This window comes from Struthio camelus, chromosome 24, assembly GCF_040807025.1.
Source record: "Struthio camelus isolate bStrCam1 chromosome 24, bStrCam1.hap1, whole genome shotgun sequence".
Classification (NCBI taxonomy): domain Eukaryota; kingdom Metazoa; phylum Chordata; class Aves; order Struthioniformes; family Struthionidae; genus Struthio; species Struthio camelus.
In genome coordinates, this window is record NC_090965.1 from 9959605 (window position 1) to 9979357 (window position 19753).

Sequence of the window (19753 nt, forward strand, 5' to 3'; positions counted from 1 at the left end):
GGGGAAGGAGGGGAGGGAGGCTGAGCACCTTTACAGGCACATACGTTACTACCCAGCTGCAAAACAGGGGACACAGTCCTTCCAAACAGACCACCTTAGGGCAAGAAAATAGCTACTTGCTTGTTTCACATACATGTCAAGTGCAATTGCTAAAATTCCTGAAGAATTGACAATATGGATATAGACTTCCTAGGAGAACAACAGGCAAGCAGAAATTACAAGAGTAATGGGCTTTTAGTGGAGTCTGCAGCATGCTGCTTGCATTGGTCTGCCTGCATTTGCAGTGACGTTTGCTATTCCATAAATGTGATGAAAGCTCTCCTGAGATCGGGTTCAAATGATCACTGTGCCACAGGGAACCTGAAGATACTTCTGCTTCATTTAATTAGAAAGAGTGAACCATCCATTCAGTAATTAACAGTCAGAAACTAGGAATCGCCAGTTCCCTCAAAGTCAAACATACCCAAAAGTCTGGAAGAGGATGATTTTGCATAGCTTTAAAGATAAATGGTCATTCTTCATTAGGGGCATGACTTAGCTCTCAACAAAGTTACCAGTTTTTATCTGGAGAAATATTTTAAACAAATAAATTCACCTGTGCTGAATGTCAGAGGTGCTTTGCAACATCAAAGAGCAATTTTGCACCTGGCTGATGCTGCTGCTCTCTGATGCCAGACAGCATTTCAGTCTGTCACACATAACACAGCAATTCCCAATTTTCAGCATCCCCTTTGAAGTCTGGAAAGAGCCCCTGTAATTTTCGTCTTGTAAACACATCATTTAACCCGATGAGCGATGCATGGGCAGCGGCAGGGAAGGCCTGGCTGGTGCGCAGCACTGCCGAGGCCACGGCATGGAAAAACACCTAGGAAATTCTTCCAAAAGTCCTCAGCCGTGAACCAAAAAGCAGCTGCGCCAGTCAGTAGTTGCTTGACGGCGAATACAAAACTCAAATTAATTTTAAAAGCTGGGCAAACATGCACGCTTCTGTTTCATACACACATGAAAAAGCTGATGTGATTACATGTAATGAACAAATAGCATTTCCCCATGAATTTCTGTCCAGGATCCTGTTCGGGTTTTTTTGCTGCACTAGAGAGTTGCAGACAGCAGTGCTAAAATTTAAAAGGGCAAATGAATATGGGGCCTGCTGGCTCTGTGCACTGGCTTGGGGCAGAAATACCAGAATAGACCATCAGAGGCTCCCCCACCCCCCACTTTTTTTTTTTTTTTTTTTGGCAGCGCTCCTAACCTGTGCACTATGGGGTGAAATGATTCAATCGACTTTTTTTTTTCCAAAGGCTTGGGGGCTCAGCCATGGTTTTCAATGTATAGTTTAAAAGGTGAGTCATCTTATATGCCTTCCTCTTTTTCTCTGAATTTCATCATGAATAATTATGTCCTTACATAAATATATATATACTCTTACAGAGGAAGTATATAAGAACCGATTCTGGGTGGATATTCCAGATTTACGATGGTGCAATATGAGAACATGATGGGGCTCATACAAGCAAATATGAATTTTCAGATTTCCATTATTTGAAGATGTTCTCTGTTGTGTCTTAATTCGGCTTCTGTTTACCTTTTTTATACTACCACTCCTAGGCACAAATGCTGGCTTTATTGTTATATCAGAAATGTCAATAACGTGAGTGTCATTGTCCATATCTCTTTCCTTCAGAATTTATCACCTGAACCAGGCAAAAGGCAAACAATTGTCTAGAAGTGTGAGGAAATGGAGAAAGAAAATGCTAGAGACGGTCGAACTGTTACCCAGGCACTTCAGACCCATTTTATCATCTGCAGCTGCCTCGGGAGAATCTCTCTCTCGGGAGATGCTTGGAGCAATTATGTTCGTTCTATTTATTCGCCCTCAAAGGCCTGGTGATGAGTCAACAGAAAAATCTTTTAGGACGAAAAAATTAAAACTTGAAATACATGATACCCTGGACAATTTTTTTCTGCAATCAGAACAGCGTTGCCGCTCTCGATCTCTAATTAAAAGAAGAAGAAGAAGAAAGCTACAGCAACAATCAGATCTGCAGATGTGATCGCTTTCGTTCTTGCTCTCAGGCACAAGGAGCTATTTCAGACCGCACGGAGATGCTCGCTCTCCGGAGTTCATGTCTGGCGAGAAATTTCCCCCAGCTCTGGTCAGAAGCGCCCAGGCGAGAGCAGAGCTCTCCGGAAGCCTTGAACCAGCTCGGCCACGCACAGTGCCTGCGCCAAAAGGAAAAAACCAGCCCCACGCACCTCCTTGAAGGACTTCTTCACCTCCACCAGCGGGTGCCAGTGGGCGATGGGCTTGCGCGGGTAGGCCAGCATCTCGTTCCAGTGGTCCCGGCCCAGCCCCTCGGCGGCGACCCCCGTGCGGCAAACCCCGATGACCTCGTTGTGGCCCACGCTGCGGAGCGAGGGAAAGGCGGCGCGGTCACCCGCTGCGCCGAACCCCGCGCCCCCGACGCGGCCCCCCCATGCAGCGCGGGGATTTCGTGCACCGGCGGCTGCACCCGTGGATGAGGGGTTGCAGAACGCGCAAACGGGAGGGGCACACGCTAGTCACACCAGGAGAAAATGCTACGGAGCAGAAGGGATCAGTCCTGCTGCACCCGCAATTCTAGCGGGTGATTACCCATAACCTTACATATAAATGGCACTTTACAGCCCATCCCTCGAGACAGGCTGATGCCATTCAGCTGTGCAATGCAGGCAGTGAGACTACGGAAAATGGCTATCGAGTGGGAAAACCTGTGCCAAAGGGGACTTTTTCCTCTCCTTCGGCTCCCCCGTCTCCTACCTACCGATCGTAGTCCATGACGGATATAAGCAGACTGACTTGATCCATGTTCTCCGGGGGGATGTCAAAGATTATTGCTTCATTGTAGGTGGGATTTAGCGTGTTTTTCTTTATGCTGGTTTTCTTCTTCTTCAGTCTTCGCCCGTCACAGAGCAAAGACACTTTGACATATGGATCTGGAAAGGAGGAGATGGGAAAAAGCCTTGTGTTTATGGGTTTTTATTTTGATGCCTTCACAGTATAGAAACAGCACTAGCTAAGGATGTACCGTAAGTACGTTTTGAAGATCAGAACAGGCAGAGGGAGTTATTTTACAGGCATCTTTTCCTGCACTGCCACCAAAACTGCTCAGCTGTCAACATCATGTGGCAGGACCCAGGAGTGGAGGCGGCCAGCGCCCGGTCCGGGGAGCTGCTTGATGACTTAGGCAGAAAGTCTTATTTTTATGATTTTTTTTTTTTTTCCTCCATAACTCCAGAAAAGTTTCCACTCTTTGCAAATACTGTTTCCCGTCTAAGTGAAGAATCTACAGAATATTTTGAGACTCCAGAACATGATCTGGGAGCCAGAGTTGCAGTGAGTTGGGGAATTTTAAAACCTGTTTTCCCAACGTTGGGGAGTAGCAGAAAGAAGCGGTATTAAGGCAATGCTATGTCACTTGCTTTCCACCATCCGATCACGGCTGAACACCTTTAAGTTACAAACAGCTCCCCTTTGCTGCGCTGACCGCTGGGGGAATGTCAGTGCAACCTGAAGCTGTACTAAATGTGCAATGCATTATTATGGAAATAATCCAAACTCTCAAATCTCACACATTTCAAATGGCATCAAGCTCCAACTACGCAGAAATGCTGTCTGCAAAGGTCTTTTAATGCATTGTGACTGTGTATTACACAAGCTGTCAATGAAATTCAAATACTATGATGCTGATTCTCTGGAAACGAAACTGCTTTTTATGTCGAATTCCAGAATTTGTGCACCGTGAGCCTCCAGGCCAGCTCTGCCCCAGTGAACACGCACCATCCTGAAGTGGCTCTGAAGGCTGAATACTGGCCACCGGGCAGAAGAGCCCATGTTCACCTGGGGCTAATCCGGGCGGCCTGTGAGCCCTTCCTGATACTGGGCAGAAAACACTGATTCTGGCTGTAAGGGGCCATCCGAAATTCCTGCGGTGGGAAACTCCCTGCTCGCATAAAGCCACCGCGGTCAGCATCTGCCCCCGGGCTGACGCTTCCCCCCCAGCGACAGCTCAGCGCCTTGCCCACGGACCCTCCAGCGGGGGCTCAGTCTCGTTTTGAGACCTTGCGCATACGGAAAGCGCTCACAAAGCTCCGCTGGGCACGTCCGTGTCGGGAGGGACCCGCGGCGAGGTCCAGGCTGCCCCAGGCGGGAGGCGCCGGAGCCTCCCCAGCGCCCGGCACTCACCTGAGTAACCGGTGATATCCATCGCTTTGAGATTTCTGCACTTAATGACTGTTAAGGTGAGCCGACCGGCAGTTGGCAAATAACAAAGGGAAAACATGATCTCTCCCAGGTCCACGCTCTCCTTCAATAAAACAAAGAACACGTTCTGTTGGAGATGTGCAAGCACCAGCGCGGCGGCCGGCCGCCCCTCCCCGGCCTGCTGGTGGCCGTTTGGCCTGGTTCCTCTCTCAGCCCTACACAACCGCTTCACTTTCCTTGCTTTCATCCAAGAAAATTCTATTTGAAAAATGCTTCTGGGGTGCTGGAGGGGACTGCTTGCTTCGTGCCTTGCTAATTCTGGATTGCCCATAGCAGAGGGCAGAGTACCTGGACAGTGAAAGCATATATGGAAAATAAGGAGTTTTAAACGGTCCTGGATTCCTCATCATATAATGGCGATAATAGGTGGCGATAAGGCTTTCCAGTGCGATGCTTCATGCAGGATTCATGTGGCACTAACGCTAAAATAGCTGTTATCCCGTCATTTTTAAGTGACTGACACCATACTGTGTGGCTGTGTTGTGGAATTTATTTTTCAGTGTATACCAAAAGTCTTTTACCTTCCCGTCTTAAATTTCTAAAGACGAATACATGGCACACATGGAGAGGAGAAGTGTGCCCAAACGCTGGAGAGTCAAAGCCTGGCTAAGGACAGCCCGAACTGCCTGGCGGACGGACCGGGGCGCCACGGGTTCAGTACCGAAGAGAGCCATGAAGGACCCCCTGCCTCTGGGTTTTGCCGTGTCCACCACAGCCTGAACCAGCAGCCCCGTCACGTGCCTTCAAAGAGCTGACAGACACAGCATTAATTACATAGGTGCACGTATATAAACGGTGAATTAACCAGCAGATGGCACTCAGAAACATTCAATGGTTTCTGGCCACATAGAGGACAATGTAATTTACTGTTTTAGTGCCCCGTGAATTAATTTTTGTGAGCAGCTTTTACACAGAGCTCCTGGCACCGCTTGTGCGTGCAGCCAGGCCCATTACACCTCCCACAGCCCATCCCGGCGTCTATCATTGCCTTGCTCAGGGGGATTCAGGAAAAAGAGGAATAAATCCAAACTGAGAATACAAACAAGGCTGGTATTATTTAAACAATTATAAAACATTATACTCTGCAGTCAGCAGAATGTTTTCCAAATATGTTCCAAAAAAGGATAAAAATTCTTATCTTGTGCACAGAAATCCCACATCTGTCGAGCATACAATCCTTTTATTTTTGCAGAGGGAGTATTTGATTCTTTTCACTGTGATCTAATGATCTGCTGAAAAGAAATTGTAGCTGTTAGTAGTAGAGTGATGGAACTAGAAAGACAAGTAAATGCATTAGGCACTTAAAGCTTTGCTAAGTGTTAGGAGAATAGATCTTGTTGATGGATGAGATTTATGCCAAATGCCTTCTCATTCTCTGCTAAGGCAAAGATTAGATATTTATTCCACTTAGACATACAGAATACTAATGAGTGGTATATAAAAGTCTCAATTATTGACAGACACTTCACTTGACTGGCAAATAAATAAAAAAGCTTCTCAGGCATGGAGTATGCCAAAGAAACGGTGGCAGCCAAATGTTTTCTGTGCAGAGAATATATGACTAGACTTGTAGAGATCTGAAGGCACTGATAAGTAAGAGTTTTAACACTCATAGCCACACAGATCTCTCGCTCACCTTAAAAAACCAACGGCATCCTAAACGGCATTCACTTCCATGCAACAAAATTCATCTGAGTGACAATCTCGTCAGCGATCAGTAATGAAATGGGCGAAAACAGTCACTGAGTTGTTATTCCTCTACCTTTGGCACCTCCTGGTGTGTCTGCCAGGAGCTAAATTTCTGGCCTCACAGAATATTAACGAAGTACCTTATGAAATTAGTGGAAGGGTTTTCAGCACATAATAAAAGCTTTTGGAACCTTTGCAGCATCCAGCTCTCAACCGAGTCCCATCAAACTCTGTTGAGCGAGACCGGGGGGAGAAAGCTTGAAAGCAACGGGTGCCTCCATCCAGCCGCTCTCCGAGACCCTACGAGCGGACACCACCACCTCAGTCCTCAGGTTCCCGAAACGTTTCCCGTTCTCACTGCCGCTGCCGTCCAACTCGTGCTGGTGACACCTCGCAGCAGCCTCTCCGCAGGAGCAGTCAAACCAGCCCCTAACGCCTCCTTTCCCCCCCCAAAGTGGCTGGTGAATAAGCAGCTCGGCAGCTACAGGCGCCACACTGCGATTTCAGGTGGTCCCAAGTTTTGGAGGACAGGAAGGAGGCTCAGTATTTCATGGCACCTGCTTCATTTGCAGTGTCTTTTTTTTTTTTTTTTCAGGTCAACACCCAAAAACTGTGTCTGGAACTCCCATTTACTTTTTAAACACTGACACTGCTTGTCATCTTCAGAAGTACCCCTCCTCTTCTCACAGCAGGTGACGCTACCTAACCAAGGGCCCGGACGGGCAATCCTGTGCCGTGGCAGCACTTTGCAGCGAGCGTCTGGGCACCGTGCGGCACGCACCGCGAGGAGGGCACCAAACTCGGCGTGGGGCTGCAACTGCATCTCTGCACTGAGACCTCTCCAGCTCCAGTCAAACACTACAGCTCCCAGCCTCAGCTATAGACTTCAGTGACTGAAGTAGGAAAGAGCTTAAAATAAATATTGAGGCATTTCAGCTAGAAATGTTTGCTCCTCCACACATTATTCGCCTTGCACCAGCTTGGGAGCAGCCAGGCTGGACACAGGCGTGAGACATGATCGCTGGGTGATCGCGAGAGCATCTGTGGGCACCAACTCACCTGCTGTTCCTCTCCTAGCGCTGCTCGGGGGTGTAAAACGCACATAAATCGTTCTCTGACCCCATTGTATTAGATCAAGAGATTTTTTTTTGTTTGTGTCCGTAAATAAGGCAGAGTAAAAAGTGTCCTGTGAGCACGTTATTTGCTTGCAGATTATAGATATTGGGACACTTCCAAAATTCATATCAGCAGCTCTTAGGAAATAATGGAAGCTCTGACTCAATACTCTGTGCAAACTTGAAACCCCAAATGCTTCACTGATTCATGAGCTGAAGCGTCTTAATTAAATAGTTGAGTGCTGGTGATTTGAATAGTTTATATCACTGCTAAAGTGTGTTCCTATCTTCTTACCCATACGATTGATCTAATATATTATTAGTCACCCAAATCTTTCCTTGGGTATTATGAAAACTGTATTTACCCTTCTCATTTTCAAGTAAACAGAGATGTCCTTGGGTGTGTTACAGCTGGCTGGGATGTACTGGTAGGGATGCAGAGCCTTATCCCTCAACAGTCCTCTGTTGGTTTCTCTCCACCTGTTTTTTGTTTTTTTTTTCCTATGACATTGGTTTTCTTGGTCAGCTAGAAAAATATCCACTACTTCCCATAACCTGTATAAATCTCCTCTAAGACTGATCATCACCTGTTTGTACTCCAAAGCACTGAAACGGGGTGTAAGCAAGTGCCGTTCCCAAAGCACCGTGGCCTTATTAATAAAGAAATAAAGGCCAAGTTCAGCTCGAGCTCTCTGGACAGCCAAACTATAGGTCAACTCCCATTGCAGATGTGCTCAGGGAAATAGACCGTGAGTGGCCGCCTCAGATTTCTGAGCAATAGCACCTGAGGAACCAGCCTCTGGGCAAGCTTTGAGAAAAGACCTCTCAATCAGCCTGTTTTTTCTTTCTCTTTCCAAGGTATTAGAGAAACATCCTAAACTTAGTGGCAATATTGGCAGAAACTAAAGTCCCTTTTTGTTTGCATCACAAGATTAGAAGATAAAGAAATTCATTAAGGCCAAGCGCAAGTATCCGAAATCCAAGCCTGCCTGCAACCCGACACGCAGTGCTGGTAACAACAACACCCGCTGTTCCCAACAGCCTGCCAGGCTCAACAAAAATCAGCCGCGTGCCGGGGTCTCACAACAGCCTGGCAAGAGCTACAGGACTGCAGAGCGATTCTCACACCCCCAGGCAGTTACACCGAACACTAAGGTACAGTCAAGCCCAGATACAGCCTGGACCCCTTCTCTGCTGAGTTACAAGGCAAACGTCCTTCAGTGCTGCCGACCACATTACAACAGATATTTATACATAGAAGTTCATTCTCCAATGCAGCAAGCGGGAAAGGAAAGAGATCAAACCCGCTCTGAAGGCAGTTGCAGGGCAGATTTTGCAAGTCATGGGATTATGTCAGTCACTAGGAAAGACTCGACAGGGCCCACGCTTTCAGCCACAGGGATGATGATGTCTCATATTCCATAGTCTCAGAAATAATGACATGAAACGATAGAGAAAAAGACCAGCTTGGTCTCCAGCTGCAAAGCAGATCAATCACTTGTTTGTCCTCAGCATCAGACAGGTCCTCCTGGGAGGACAGTGGACGAGCAGACAGTTATTACGGGGAGGTTAATGTCAGCGTTTCTGTACTGAGAGATCAGTGTGAGAAGGTGGCTTCTCCTGCTAGCTTTAACTGAAGTCTGCAGTGTTGAAAGTGTCTAGAACATACCCTTCTCTGATGTTTGGTTTCATTTTCAAAGAGAATTTAAGAAAACTACTAATATCAAACTCTGAAATAGTTGCCAGCAACACATCAGGCGTAATGCTCTCAGTGTAACAAAACTCAGTAGAGCTGATGTGTTAGCGGTGCCCCTCCAGAGCTATTGCTTACTGTGTCTCATGCGCACGTGGCAGACACCAGAACCTGACCGAAACCACAGCTCTCCCATGCCGCCAGCTGCCCCAGGGCAGGGCTGCCCCTCCACAGCAGATACTCACGGTTGTGGCGTACTGAATGTCCTTCCAGATGGTTGTCTCCCGGGACAGATCGGAGGCCTCAAACAGGTTCTCCAAGATAACTTCTCCGATCATGTCGTGCCTGGAGAACCGATCAAAGTCAAAGACACTCAGGTGGAGCTTCCTGCTAGCCAGCTCCTCGTGGGGCACGGGGAAGTGGAAGGACTCATCAAAGGTGGGGTTCAGAGTCTTCCTGTGGACACGCGTCTGGAACTTGCGCTTTCTGTCGGGCAGGAGGTAGATCTTCACGTAGGGATCTGAGCTGCCACAGAAATCTTTGGCTGGCAGATCAAAAGCCCTGAGAATTCGGACAGTCAGCGTCTCATTCTCGTAGTCATACTTGAGAGTGAAGTTAATTTTCCCACAGGTTTTTGCTGCCTCTTTTTTGGGGTCCTCAGAGTCCACAGACTTTTGCTTATAGAGTTCAGGTTTAATGCGACCGATGCTGGTTGACTGCTCTGCCACAGCAGGCACATCTGTACCATAGTCCACGCTGGACACATGCATTTGCCGAGGAAGGTGCCTCTTGAAGGAGATGTGCCTGCACAAGAAGGACAGGACAGCTGTAAGCTTTTCCAGGGATGTTTTTCTCCTTTTTCTCCCTTGGACTAGCACAAGGAAAGCAGGGAGAGCGCAAGAATTAATAGAATCGGTGCTCCTGACCTCTGCACAGACAGCGTGTATGTTACAGAAAATGAACATTCACGAGGACATCTTCCTAATTTTCAGAGTTTTTGCAGCAAGCTGCATTTTTCACCCGTTACATCAGTAACAGCCCATAGCTAAATATATGAGACCAGTTATATTCCTTGGCCAAGCCACAAGCGACACAGCGGGGAGACTCTTTCCCACTCTCAAGCCCTTACGATTGCAAGATGCTGGCATTGAATTTCCCTCAGGCAAAAGATCTGTAGAGCTTTTAAAGTGAGAAAGACATTGCCATCTCAGAAATTTAGGGTTTGCTCTGGGTATTGCTGCTTCCAAACTTCTCCAGCAAACGTTCATCAAAAAATGACACAGGCTTCTCGCCCGACAGAAACATAGTGCCTTGTCCAGAAGCCGTCTCCTGCCTTGAACTCTCTTCAGCACAAAGGGAAGCTTTATGTAAGCAAAGCTTTATCTTAGCAAAGCTTTATCTTAGTGAAGCGTAAAAGCTTTTTGTGGACTCATGGCATTACTTTGGATTACCTGGTGTTTACAAGAGCAGGTTATTTAAGACCCTACTAAGAACTTGTACGCTCAGAAAGTTAGCTTTCAGTGGCAAGCGGAGCTGAGACCTTGCTCCTCCTTGGCAGGTTCCCCAGGGGTGTCCTGGCCTGGGCTGCAATCTGAGCTCCCAGCCTGCACAGGGGTGCTCATCCGTGTCGCTGGGCCTGGCTCTGCCTGCAGCCCCTGCTGGGCTCTGTCCCCAGGGAAGGCAGCTTTGATGCCTTCCCGCCTACACTTTGTTTGTCCTGGTTTGGACAGACTGAGCTTTTGTTTTCTCCTCCAAAGAAAAGGAGCAACAAAAGCAGAGCGAGCGTGAGCCTGACGCAGAGACAAGCAGCTGTCCAAAAGGCAGAGCAAGGCAGGACGTGGCAGAATGCCATTTGTCCCAGCGTTGGGTTTAACTCCAGCCTCTTCCAACAGAAGGCTGAGCTCAGAGTCTTGCTCATCCTGCAGCTCTGCAGCCAACTTCCTGCACAATGGCTGCGCTCACAGTTGTACTCTCCCACACATCGCGGTCAGGGCCAACAGCGCGAGCAGAAGCGCTGGGATGCAGCCAGGACCCTGCCATCGCCGCTTCCTGCCCTACTTTCGCAGCCTTCTGTGTCACGGCAAAGGCGCCGCATTGCTCGGTGCTCTTGCAGAGAAGGTGCCCAAAGGCTCACGCAGCCTCTCCCCGGTTTTAGAGTATGATGTCAAAATCTGTGTCCCTGGCTGAGACAGAAATGCCCCACTGATCGCAAGCACTGAACACAGCTAGTCCTCTGCTTGTGCAGCGAGTGGTACGTCAATCCAGTTCATCTAATTGTTTCTGCTTTGAGCCACATGCACAAGAGAGAGCAAAAGGGGCTAATTCTGTCCGACAGTATACCATCATTAATACTTCTGCCTGCCTCTCATGTCGTAACCAAATTAAAGTGGCCAGGAGCATGCTGACAGCTTGACACAACGAGGTCAAGTCACAGTAATAGGGTTTGAATCCTCTATTTTTTCAAAGGCCCTACAGTAAGCCAGTCTTAATACATCAATCGGTTGATGACCAGCCTTTGGAGAATAATCCAGCCTGTAGGTGGGCATATTTTCTTTGGTCTCACTGAACATAGCTAAACCTCAGGCTCAATTAAATATTCCTCCTATCCTGCCGCTTTCCGCAGACAAATGGCGTCTTTCCTGCACCGAGCATGGCGTGTCACTCACCTGGTGGAAGAGGCGGGCTCCGTTGTTTGCCGCTGTATCCGTGTACGCCGCATGATGTGGTCTTTCATGGACAGCTGGACCTCGGCTGGGATGTCTGGGGATGTGTGGCTGATCTTTACAGCGGCCTCCAAGAAACTTATGGTGCCTGTGTCCTTGAGCTTGTCTGCCATACTCTCCTTACTGTAGTCTGCCTCGCTCTGCAAGACGGCCAGGTTAGGAGAAATGGCCTTGTTCCTCCAGGGAACCCAGCACAGCTTCCAAAAGAGAAAGAGAAAAACTGCCACCAGGGCGAGTCCACACACAACAACTACCAGCACAAGGAGGCTGACGGAGAGCTCTACAGGGCAGGAAAAGGTGGCAATGGTGGGGGGAGGAAGGGGCAGGGAAGGAAAAAAGAAAAGAAAGATTGTGAGAAAGCTGCAAGTAAAAGGAAGAGATGGTCCAAACAGACTTATATCTCCCTCAGGTTCTGCCAGTGAGAGTCAAACCCATACAAATATCCCCTGTTGGATTCCTGCCCCCAACACGTCTGGGAGAGAAGGACGTCTCCGATGGCCTCCGGTGAGGTCTTCTGCTGCAACACTCAGCCGGACCATAAAGCATCATGCTCGGTTTGGTTTGTGGTGCTGGCAAAGAGCTGAGCCTCAAACCGAGCAGAATTGCAGAAGAGCTGAATGATGGAAATGAGTTTCAGTGCAGCACTAGGAGAAACTGCCTTTTCGCTTCGTAACAAAGGTGTTCAGACAACTATGTTAAAAAAAAATCTACCTACCATCATCCTGAAAAGCAGATTGTTGTTGGACTATTAATGTTCACATCTCGTCCAGCTGTGCCAATGGGGTATTAAAAAAAAAACAAAAAACACAAGCTGCTGATGCAGTGAAACCAAATATAGAAGGAGGTTGTACAGAAAATATTACACATTCTTCCTTATTCTAATGAGCACAGAGAAATCCAAAGTGAAAGCTGTGCGTGTCCCCTGACTTTCTGAGTCACTTTTACCTCATCTGCTATATATTGCAGCATTTCAAGCTTCCCTGGAGAGGGAAGAGCTTCCATACCAGCTGAAGCTCTGGGAAGAAAGGAAGAGCATATATACATGATCTAGGCTGTGAAAACATTCACAACTCTTCAAAAAGAGAAAACAGTGGTTACTTCTAGTTCCTTGCTTACAGTATACAGTCTCAGCTTCCCACCCAAACCAGCATTCCAGGCATCTGGGACACACAGCCCCCAGAGCTAGGTGAGCCTTGCCCTGGAACAGCCTGCTGTGGCAGGACCACGGAAGACTCGTTTGCAGGTTAGCATGCATTCAAGGAGAAGTGGTGTCTTGCCTCCTGCATTATTTGTAGTGACCAGTAAAGCTATACTCCTTGAACTATGTAAGCGCAAGCAGGACAGAAAAATAGACCAAAAAAAAAATTAAATACTCCAGACTTTTAAACAAAATAACCATTACCTCTTACTGATTTCTGTTTCTGCCCCTGCTTGGACCACAGATGTTTTACTTTGACATGTAAAATAGAGGGCAGCCAGCTAACTAGGTCCCCACAGACTGGAGACACAAGGCCCTTGACTTGTCTAAATTCAGAGTTAAAATTACTCTGAGTGAATATAACACACACACACGTAAAATTAACTGAAGAAAGGAACATATTAGATGTAGCTGCTAAGAAATTAGACCATCGTGCGTGGAAGTGGATTAGATGGACATGGATTAGATGGACAAACTACTATCAGCTCAATATTTTATTTTTGTCCATGTGAGTTCACTGCACCTCTTCAGGTTATGTCTAACTACAGTTAAGGCAAACAAATTTTCACCTCCAAGAGCTCTAAGAAATTCTTGACTCACTCAGACATTGCATTTAAAACAATCTCTCTCAAAATACATCCTTGCCAGGCAGCTTAGCTTTTAGTAGATCATCTGGGAAACTCACATCTGCGCTTCATCATAGCTACTATAAAAGTGATCCCTGAAATAGGTTTTTCCTTAAATAGAAATCATGGCAAGCAACTTTTCCTCTTCCTCACCAGCCCTGCATACAGGTCAGCCTGTCAGCCCTCTGCATACCGCAGCTGGGGTGCGAGAATAGGTCCCACCTCGTCTATAGCAAACAGGACTGCACAGCAGCAGCAGAACGTCCTTAGAGATTTGGCTAATGGTGTTCTCAGCAGAGCAGGGAGCACAAAGGTACCACTCTCCTGTATTTTGAGTTAAGTCTTGGAATCGCGCCCGGGATACTCACACCGTTTCAAAAGAACACTTAAGAAGCTGGATTTTTTGCAAACATGTCGGCTGTTCCCGTTCTGCTTCTTTCCTCTGCAAATGGTTTTAGAAATCCAATAATCTTTTCCAGTACTATTCCTTCAAATCCTTGTGAGACGTCCACAGCTGGAGCCTGACTCAAACACACACAGAGACGTCCATACACGCACAGACAGAATTAGCCTCAGTGACAAGGAGCTACCCAAAAGATTTTTTTTCCCCCAGGAAGCTTCTTTATCTGTCTTAAATTACTCCTATGACTATAACAAAAATGAGCTTTGAAGAGATAAATAATACTTGGCATTTGCTGCTGGCAGTGACGTCAGCTGTGGGCACTGAATCACAGATACCTTTATCAGCCTGTAAGGACACAGCTGAAACTAAAGACCATGTCTGCACACAGCTCAGCTTCAAAGACTTGCGTGGTGAATATCCCACAGGCTTAATAAAAATAGTTTTTAAAATCCAACATCCCAACAGGGATGCTTTCAGGCCAAATCTGCTTTGCAGATTTAACTTTTACCAGCTTCTTTCATTGGCAAACAACAGCTGATAACACGAGCCCTCCCCTTGACCTGCATCCCTTTCAGTTATTTAAGTTTACAGGGTAAGATCTGACATAGGAAAGAGTTGCAATGCAGAATCCATCACTGCTGGAAGTTGCTTATGTGGCAGAAAAGTTCCCGTTAAGATAATTCTATCCATTCCAGGAAATTAAATAGCATGCATAAATCTTCTAGCACACCAGACTCGTTAATGAAAAACATCAGAAATGATCAGTTATCCCTTCTGAAAACTTGCTGCCAGCTTGAGAAAGATCTTAGTCCCTGTCCCTTCTTGCTGAGCTGGCATTCATAACACATTTGACAGGATTCACAGATACTTTTATGCATGACCTCCTCCTCTTCCCTCTGACAGCTCACGTAAAACACAAGCAGAAGGGATCGGGATTTTTGCAGACTTTTTTAAAGCATCTGCCTTAGAAGAATACTGGCTTGTCTGACCATGACACTGAATTACCAAAGACTTTTTCTTGACTTATTAAACTTAAATATCAATTGGACAGAGTTGACTTTAATTGATTTAATGAGCTTTCTCTTGTGACAGTGAAAATATCAGTTATTTAAAAAAAACCCTAGTATTCAAAATGTTATTAAACGACATTTAAAGCATGAACTGTAAAAACATGACAATGTTCGCCAATCGAAAATGCTCATCTTGGCCCTAGGGCCAGACATTTCTTGGATATTCCTGGCATCAAAGTAGGTCAGGCCTATCCGCCCAAAGACTTCTCCAGAGACAGAAAGAGACCAAAAGGACACTCCAGCCTCAGAAAACGATTGTTTTGTGTGCTTACAGCACTCCACTGCATGTCCCCGTCGGAGTCGAGCCCTCCAGAGCGGAGGGGCGGAGAGAGATGCCGGTGGTGGGTCTGGCAGCTACGAGGAGGATCCGTCTTAACACTGGACAGTGTGGGAATAGCTAAATTTCTCGCGTGGCGCCTACGTTTTATGTGTGTGTACCCGGACTTCCAAGAAAGCAGGGAACCTGGGCCAAACCCTGCAGAAACGAAGTCCTCATATCCCACGGCAGTGCCCCAGCAATGACCACGGACAGCTGCCACCGGCAGCCCTAGTCCTTCGCCCCAAAGCAGAGGCTTTCACCGCACCATGATAACCGGGAGGAGGCTCTTCTCGGACGGGAACGAGCCTCTCACAAGCCACGCCACAGATTCCCCGTCTGCACGGTTCAGCACCAAATTAACGACATGGTGGCAAGAGACCGCTGGCCCAGAGCGCATCCTGCCCGCATGAAATGGCATTAGGTATACAGCGAAACACAACTTTCTAAACCAAAAACCATTTACTGCCAGAACAGTAAGCTGAAACCTGCAGCGAGTGACGGGAATGCCGAGAGCACCACAGAGTCTGTTTGAAACCTGTGACCTTTAACAGAGAACGATCGTATTCCTCTTTTGGTTTGACTCCTTAGTTTGTGGTTTTTACTGTTTTTGTAGGGTCTAATAATGTTGCTACTGATGCATATAACAAAGCCCATAAGAGGGCTCAAACCTATAAAACTTCCCAGAAGGTCGCTACTTTCTGCTGCATCTCTTGCGCCTTTCTGATAAAGGATGAGGTGGCCCAGGGCAGGGAAAAGGGACCGGCGTAGCAATTTAAAACTTTAAAGCTAAAAGAAAATTTAAGAAAGGGGGATCGTTTCCTGGTTAGTCCAACCCCCAGCCCTTGCCCCAGTGCCCACACATTCTGCAAGCAGCTCGTTAGTAAAAGCACCCCTTTTGTTTCGTCTTGGACGGGAACTAATTAAGAGAACATGGTGGAACCACATTTCAGCTTTAGGTCCCTTCTGACCTCATACTACCCAAGCTGAGATACCAAAGGGGATAATAAGCAAAGTCCAAACAGAAAACGATTAATAATATGACAAAGCCATGATTACAGCAGTCTATTAACTGCAAGATAATACTGGTCTAATTACGGCAACATTGACTTTTATTACTCTGAAGTAGCTTGCGCTATCATTAAGGAGATTCATAGATAATTCTGAGTTTAACATAAGGAGTTATATTTAATATCTTAGTAGATGTAATTTAGCTTTTCTTCCACCCACTCCCCACAGAGAAAACAAAATACGTTTGACGGCTCTCTTAGCGCTCCAGCATCTATTAGTCATTCTAACCACAGGCTGGATTTACACAAAGTTAGGATACCATGAGTGGAAATTCAACAGGACTAAAAAAGTGTAAGTGCAATAGGCTGAGGCCTGCAGAGCTGGCTGGAAGCGCGTAGTGGCAGGAACCGCGAACCCGCGGGATCCCAGGTCCACGTTCCCAGGGCGCGCGGGCAACCATGCCCCTTCCTTATGCTTAAGCTTGGCCATAGGGAAGCCTTAACATGAGGGACAGCTCTGGCTGGTTTGCTTTCCCCTAGGTTTCTTTCAGTTAAAAAGCGACACTCAGCTATTCCGATCTGTGACGAGGAGCATCGCTGCCCGGAAGAGCGAGGAGAGGAGTCGGGAGGTGGCGGTGGCATGCCTCAACCCTGCTTGTATGGGCTGCGGGACTGGTTTTCCAGGGCGATATATCGACCATCGCTCATACTGTATGAGCCAGGAGGTATTTCCAGGCTTCTCTGTCCAGTTTGCTTTGTTTTTCTCCTGCAGCAAGGCTTGTGAGAGAGTATATTGCTCTATTTCTGCAAGCCTTTATAGAGATCGTGCATCGCAGTGATGGATTACAATGAGGCTCATTGCTGGAGGAGCAGACAGGCAGCTCTGGGGCTACAGAGGACCGCGTGAGGCACCCACCAACTGCTGATCTAATTTTCCCTCCCTGGAGAAGCGTCAGCAGTATTAGCCCAAAAGCCAAGGCCTGCAGCTCTGGCAGGAGGAACTGGTGCATCGCAGACATAGCTGGGGGCGGGGTGGGGGGTCAGAGCAGGACAAGGCATGAGAGGAAGAGATGTCCATTAAATCCCAGCTATAGACATGTTTATTCAGCAATACTGTTCAGCTTTGAAGCTTTGCAGAGGTTTGAACAGACGGGGGACAGAGGCAGAATGCTAAAGCAATGCAGCAGAACCGTATCCAGCAGCATTACAGGAAAAACAAAACGAGAACTACAACAGAGCCAGGGAACAAGCCCCTTGGGAATGCAGCTGAGAACAAATCCTAGAATGCACCAACGCAAAGCAGCAAGTAGAGCACTTGAAAACAGGAGTTTCGAAAAGGAAATTGGCTGTTGGTCGGTCTCAGCTCTGGGCCCGATGCTGGGCTTGATAAGAGAGGAGAGCTGCAGTGCAGCAACGTGCAGCTCCCAGCCTGCTCCTCACCCCCCTCGCAGGCACAGGAGAGCAAACAGAGCAAAGGCAGGTCAGCTTTCCCAACGTGCTGCCCGTTCTTGCCTCAGCGAGGAGCTCTGTTTGGCAGAGCCCACAGCTAGGCAGGCTCCGGGCTGTGCAGAGCGTGTGCGTGAGAGGGAACGTTGCTAGATGGATGGGGTTGCCGGGAGCGTGTCCAGCGTGCCGGGCCGCTGGCTGACGTTCTCATTGTCACAGCTTGGGTTTGCTTGCTGCCATTTGGGTGGCATCTAAGGCATCAACACCACTTCTGTCCTTGACTTACTGGCCATGCTCTCAAGATGGCTATGGGCCATAGCAGGGTGTCATGAACTATTCTCCAGCTACGGAGGTCACTAGCAGCTGTCACTCTGAAGCCTAACTGCGGTCGAGTAGTCCAAGAGCACAGGAGTCACTGTGCTGTGAAGCCCTGCAGCGGGTGCTCCTGCCTGAACCAGGTCACGAAGGTATAGGTCACTAGCAATGGGGAAATATTTCACTACGTTCTCAACAGGTTTAAAAGCAGCAGGTCACAAAGCAGTTATGGAGTGAGCAGAGCAGACACTATCTCACGCTCTCTCTGCTTCCACATTAAACTAAAAGATTTATCCTGTCCATGAGCTGCTAGACGCCGAGTCTGGCGCTATCAGCTCCCACCAGCCTCCTCCACGAGAGCCCAGACAGAGCCCCACCGTCTTCCGGGCGCATCCCAGCTACAGAGCGGACAAGGAGAGGACAGAGACATGAAAGCTCAGATCGGCTATGCCAAAGTTTCTGTAGAGAGAAGTAACTTCTTAAAAATTAATTTGCTGATACCACAGGGTTCTCGCAGTACTGGAGCTTATTGGAATGCAAACTATAAGCTTCAAAGGCAGGGATGAATCAGAAGCTATTTTGAGAGTAATTATATAAGATTATAAAGTTGAAAACATCTCATTATTGCACGTTAAGTGTGAAGACAGCCTGCTTCACAAGGAGAACTTGGAGGGAACCAGCATCTCAACCAGCTATGATCTACAGCCCAGGCACAAAAAGCAATCTCCTAATTCCAGTCCAATAAAGCCGCCTTCACTAAGCAATGTCAGGTCTTTTGACCATTTACTATAGTTCTTCAGGGGATGTGGCTCTACAGCAGGGACAGTAATCAGCGCAGTGAGGTACGGACAGCCTCATGCAAAGTTTTGTTCTCCATTTGTTACTTAAGCAGTTATGTAGTTCCTTGTCCAGGACTCCAGGTATCAGCTTGTTAGTGACAGTACTTGCCAACCCTCAATTTTTTAAAACTACAGTTCAAATTATGATTAAGGAGAATATGTTTAAACAATAAATTTGCACATGGAATAAAGCGTTATTCATTCTCTATCCATGAAGGAATTACTGCTAGTGTGGTATGTCCAGATACTCTTTACAGACCCACATTTGCAGAAACTTCTAATGCTCAGGAGAACTTTGTTTTAAAATTAGTCTTGGGGCTTAGCTAGCAGTTAAGTCTTTTATTCCCATCAGACTGCACCTTTAAAATCTGAAGATTTTCAGAAAATGGAGATGGAATAGAAAGACTAGCCTGGACACACAGCAACAGCAAGGAAAGCAGACAGGACCCAAGGGGCATCCCTTTCCAAATACCCACAGTAAGGGGAATAGGGGCATTTCGGAGGGCTGGAAGGGGCCTGCCAAAGCACTTCCATCCCTTTAGCCAAGTTAGCAGCAACTTTCAAACCCCCTCCCGGAGCGGAAGGAAAATCTGGATGCTCCAGCACAGACAGGTCCCGGGAGAGGAGGAGGAGGAGGAGGAGCAGCATTTGGAAAACATTTTGACCAAATGACACGGAGATGGTTGCAGGGCCTCGGCCGTGAGCCGCCTCGTCCCCCCGCTCCGAGGACTCGGGTGAGGTGCAGCGCTGGAGCGCAGGCGACCACCGCAGGTCGCAGCACCGCACGCTGCTCCAAGTGAGCACCCAAAACCCAGAGTGATGAGGAACCCACCTAAACCCGCTCAGCAGAGGAAGGTCAGTCTCTCCCCTGCCGGTGCTGAGAGGGCAGGGACACAAATCATCCGCCTTCCCAGCGCCCGTCCCTGGTCTGGGGACGGCTCCAACTTCTCCATATGTTCGCAGCATATTGTGCCAGTCGGTGTCCATCCCCTGCACGGGGAGGGGCG

The 19753-nt window shown here is 47.7% G+C and overlaps 1 protein-coding gene across 2 annotated transcripts in view; it reads right to left on the reverse strand.

Annotated features, from left to right (window-relative positions):
* Positions 1-19753, reverse strand: part of SYT6 (synaptotagmin 6) — a 30089-nt gene that overhangs the window by 2611 nt on the left and 7725 nt on the right. The window contains exons 2-6 of one of the 2 annotated variants that reach the window (XM_068918377.1): positions 11467-11803; positions 9046-9604; positions 4226-4346; positions 2805-2976; positions 2257-2407 (exon numbers count right to left, since the gene is read on the reverse strand). In XM_068918377.1, the coding sequence (XP_068774478.1) occupies positions 2257-2407; positions 2805-2976; positions 4226-4346; positions 9046-9604; positions 11467-11803 (1340 nt within the window). The remainder of the gene's footprint in view (positions 1-2256; positions 2408-2804; positions 2977-4225; positions 4347-9045; positions 9605-11466; positions 11804-19753) is intronic. The other variant, XM_068918378.1, reaches the window with a different exon arrangement.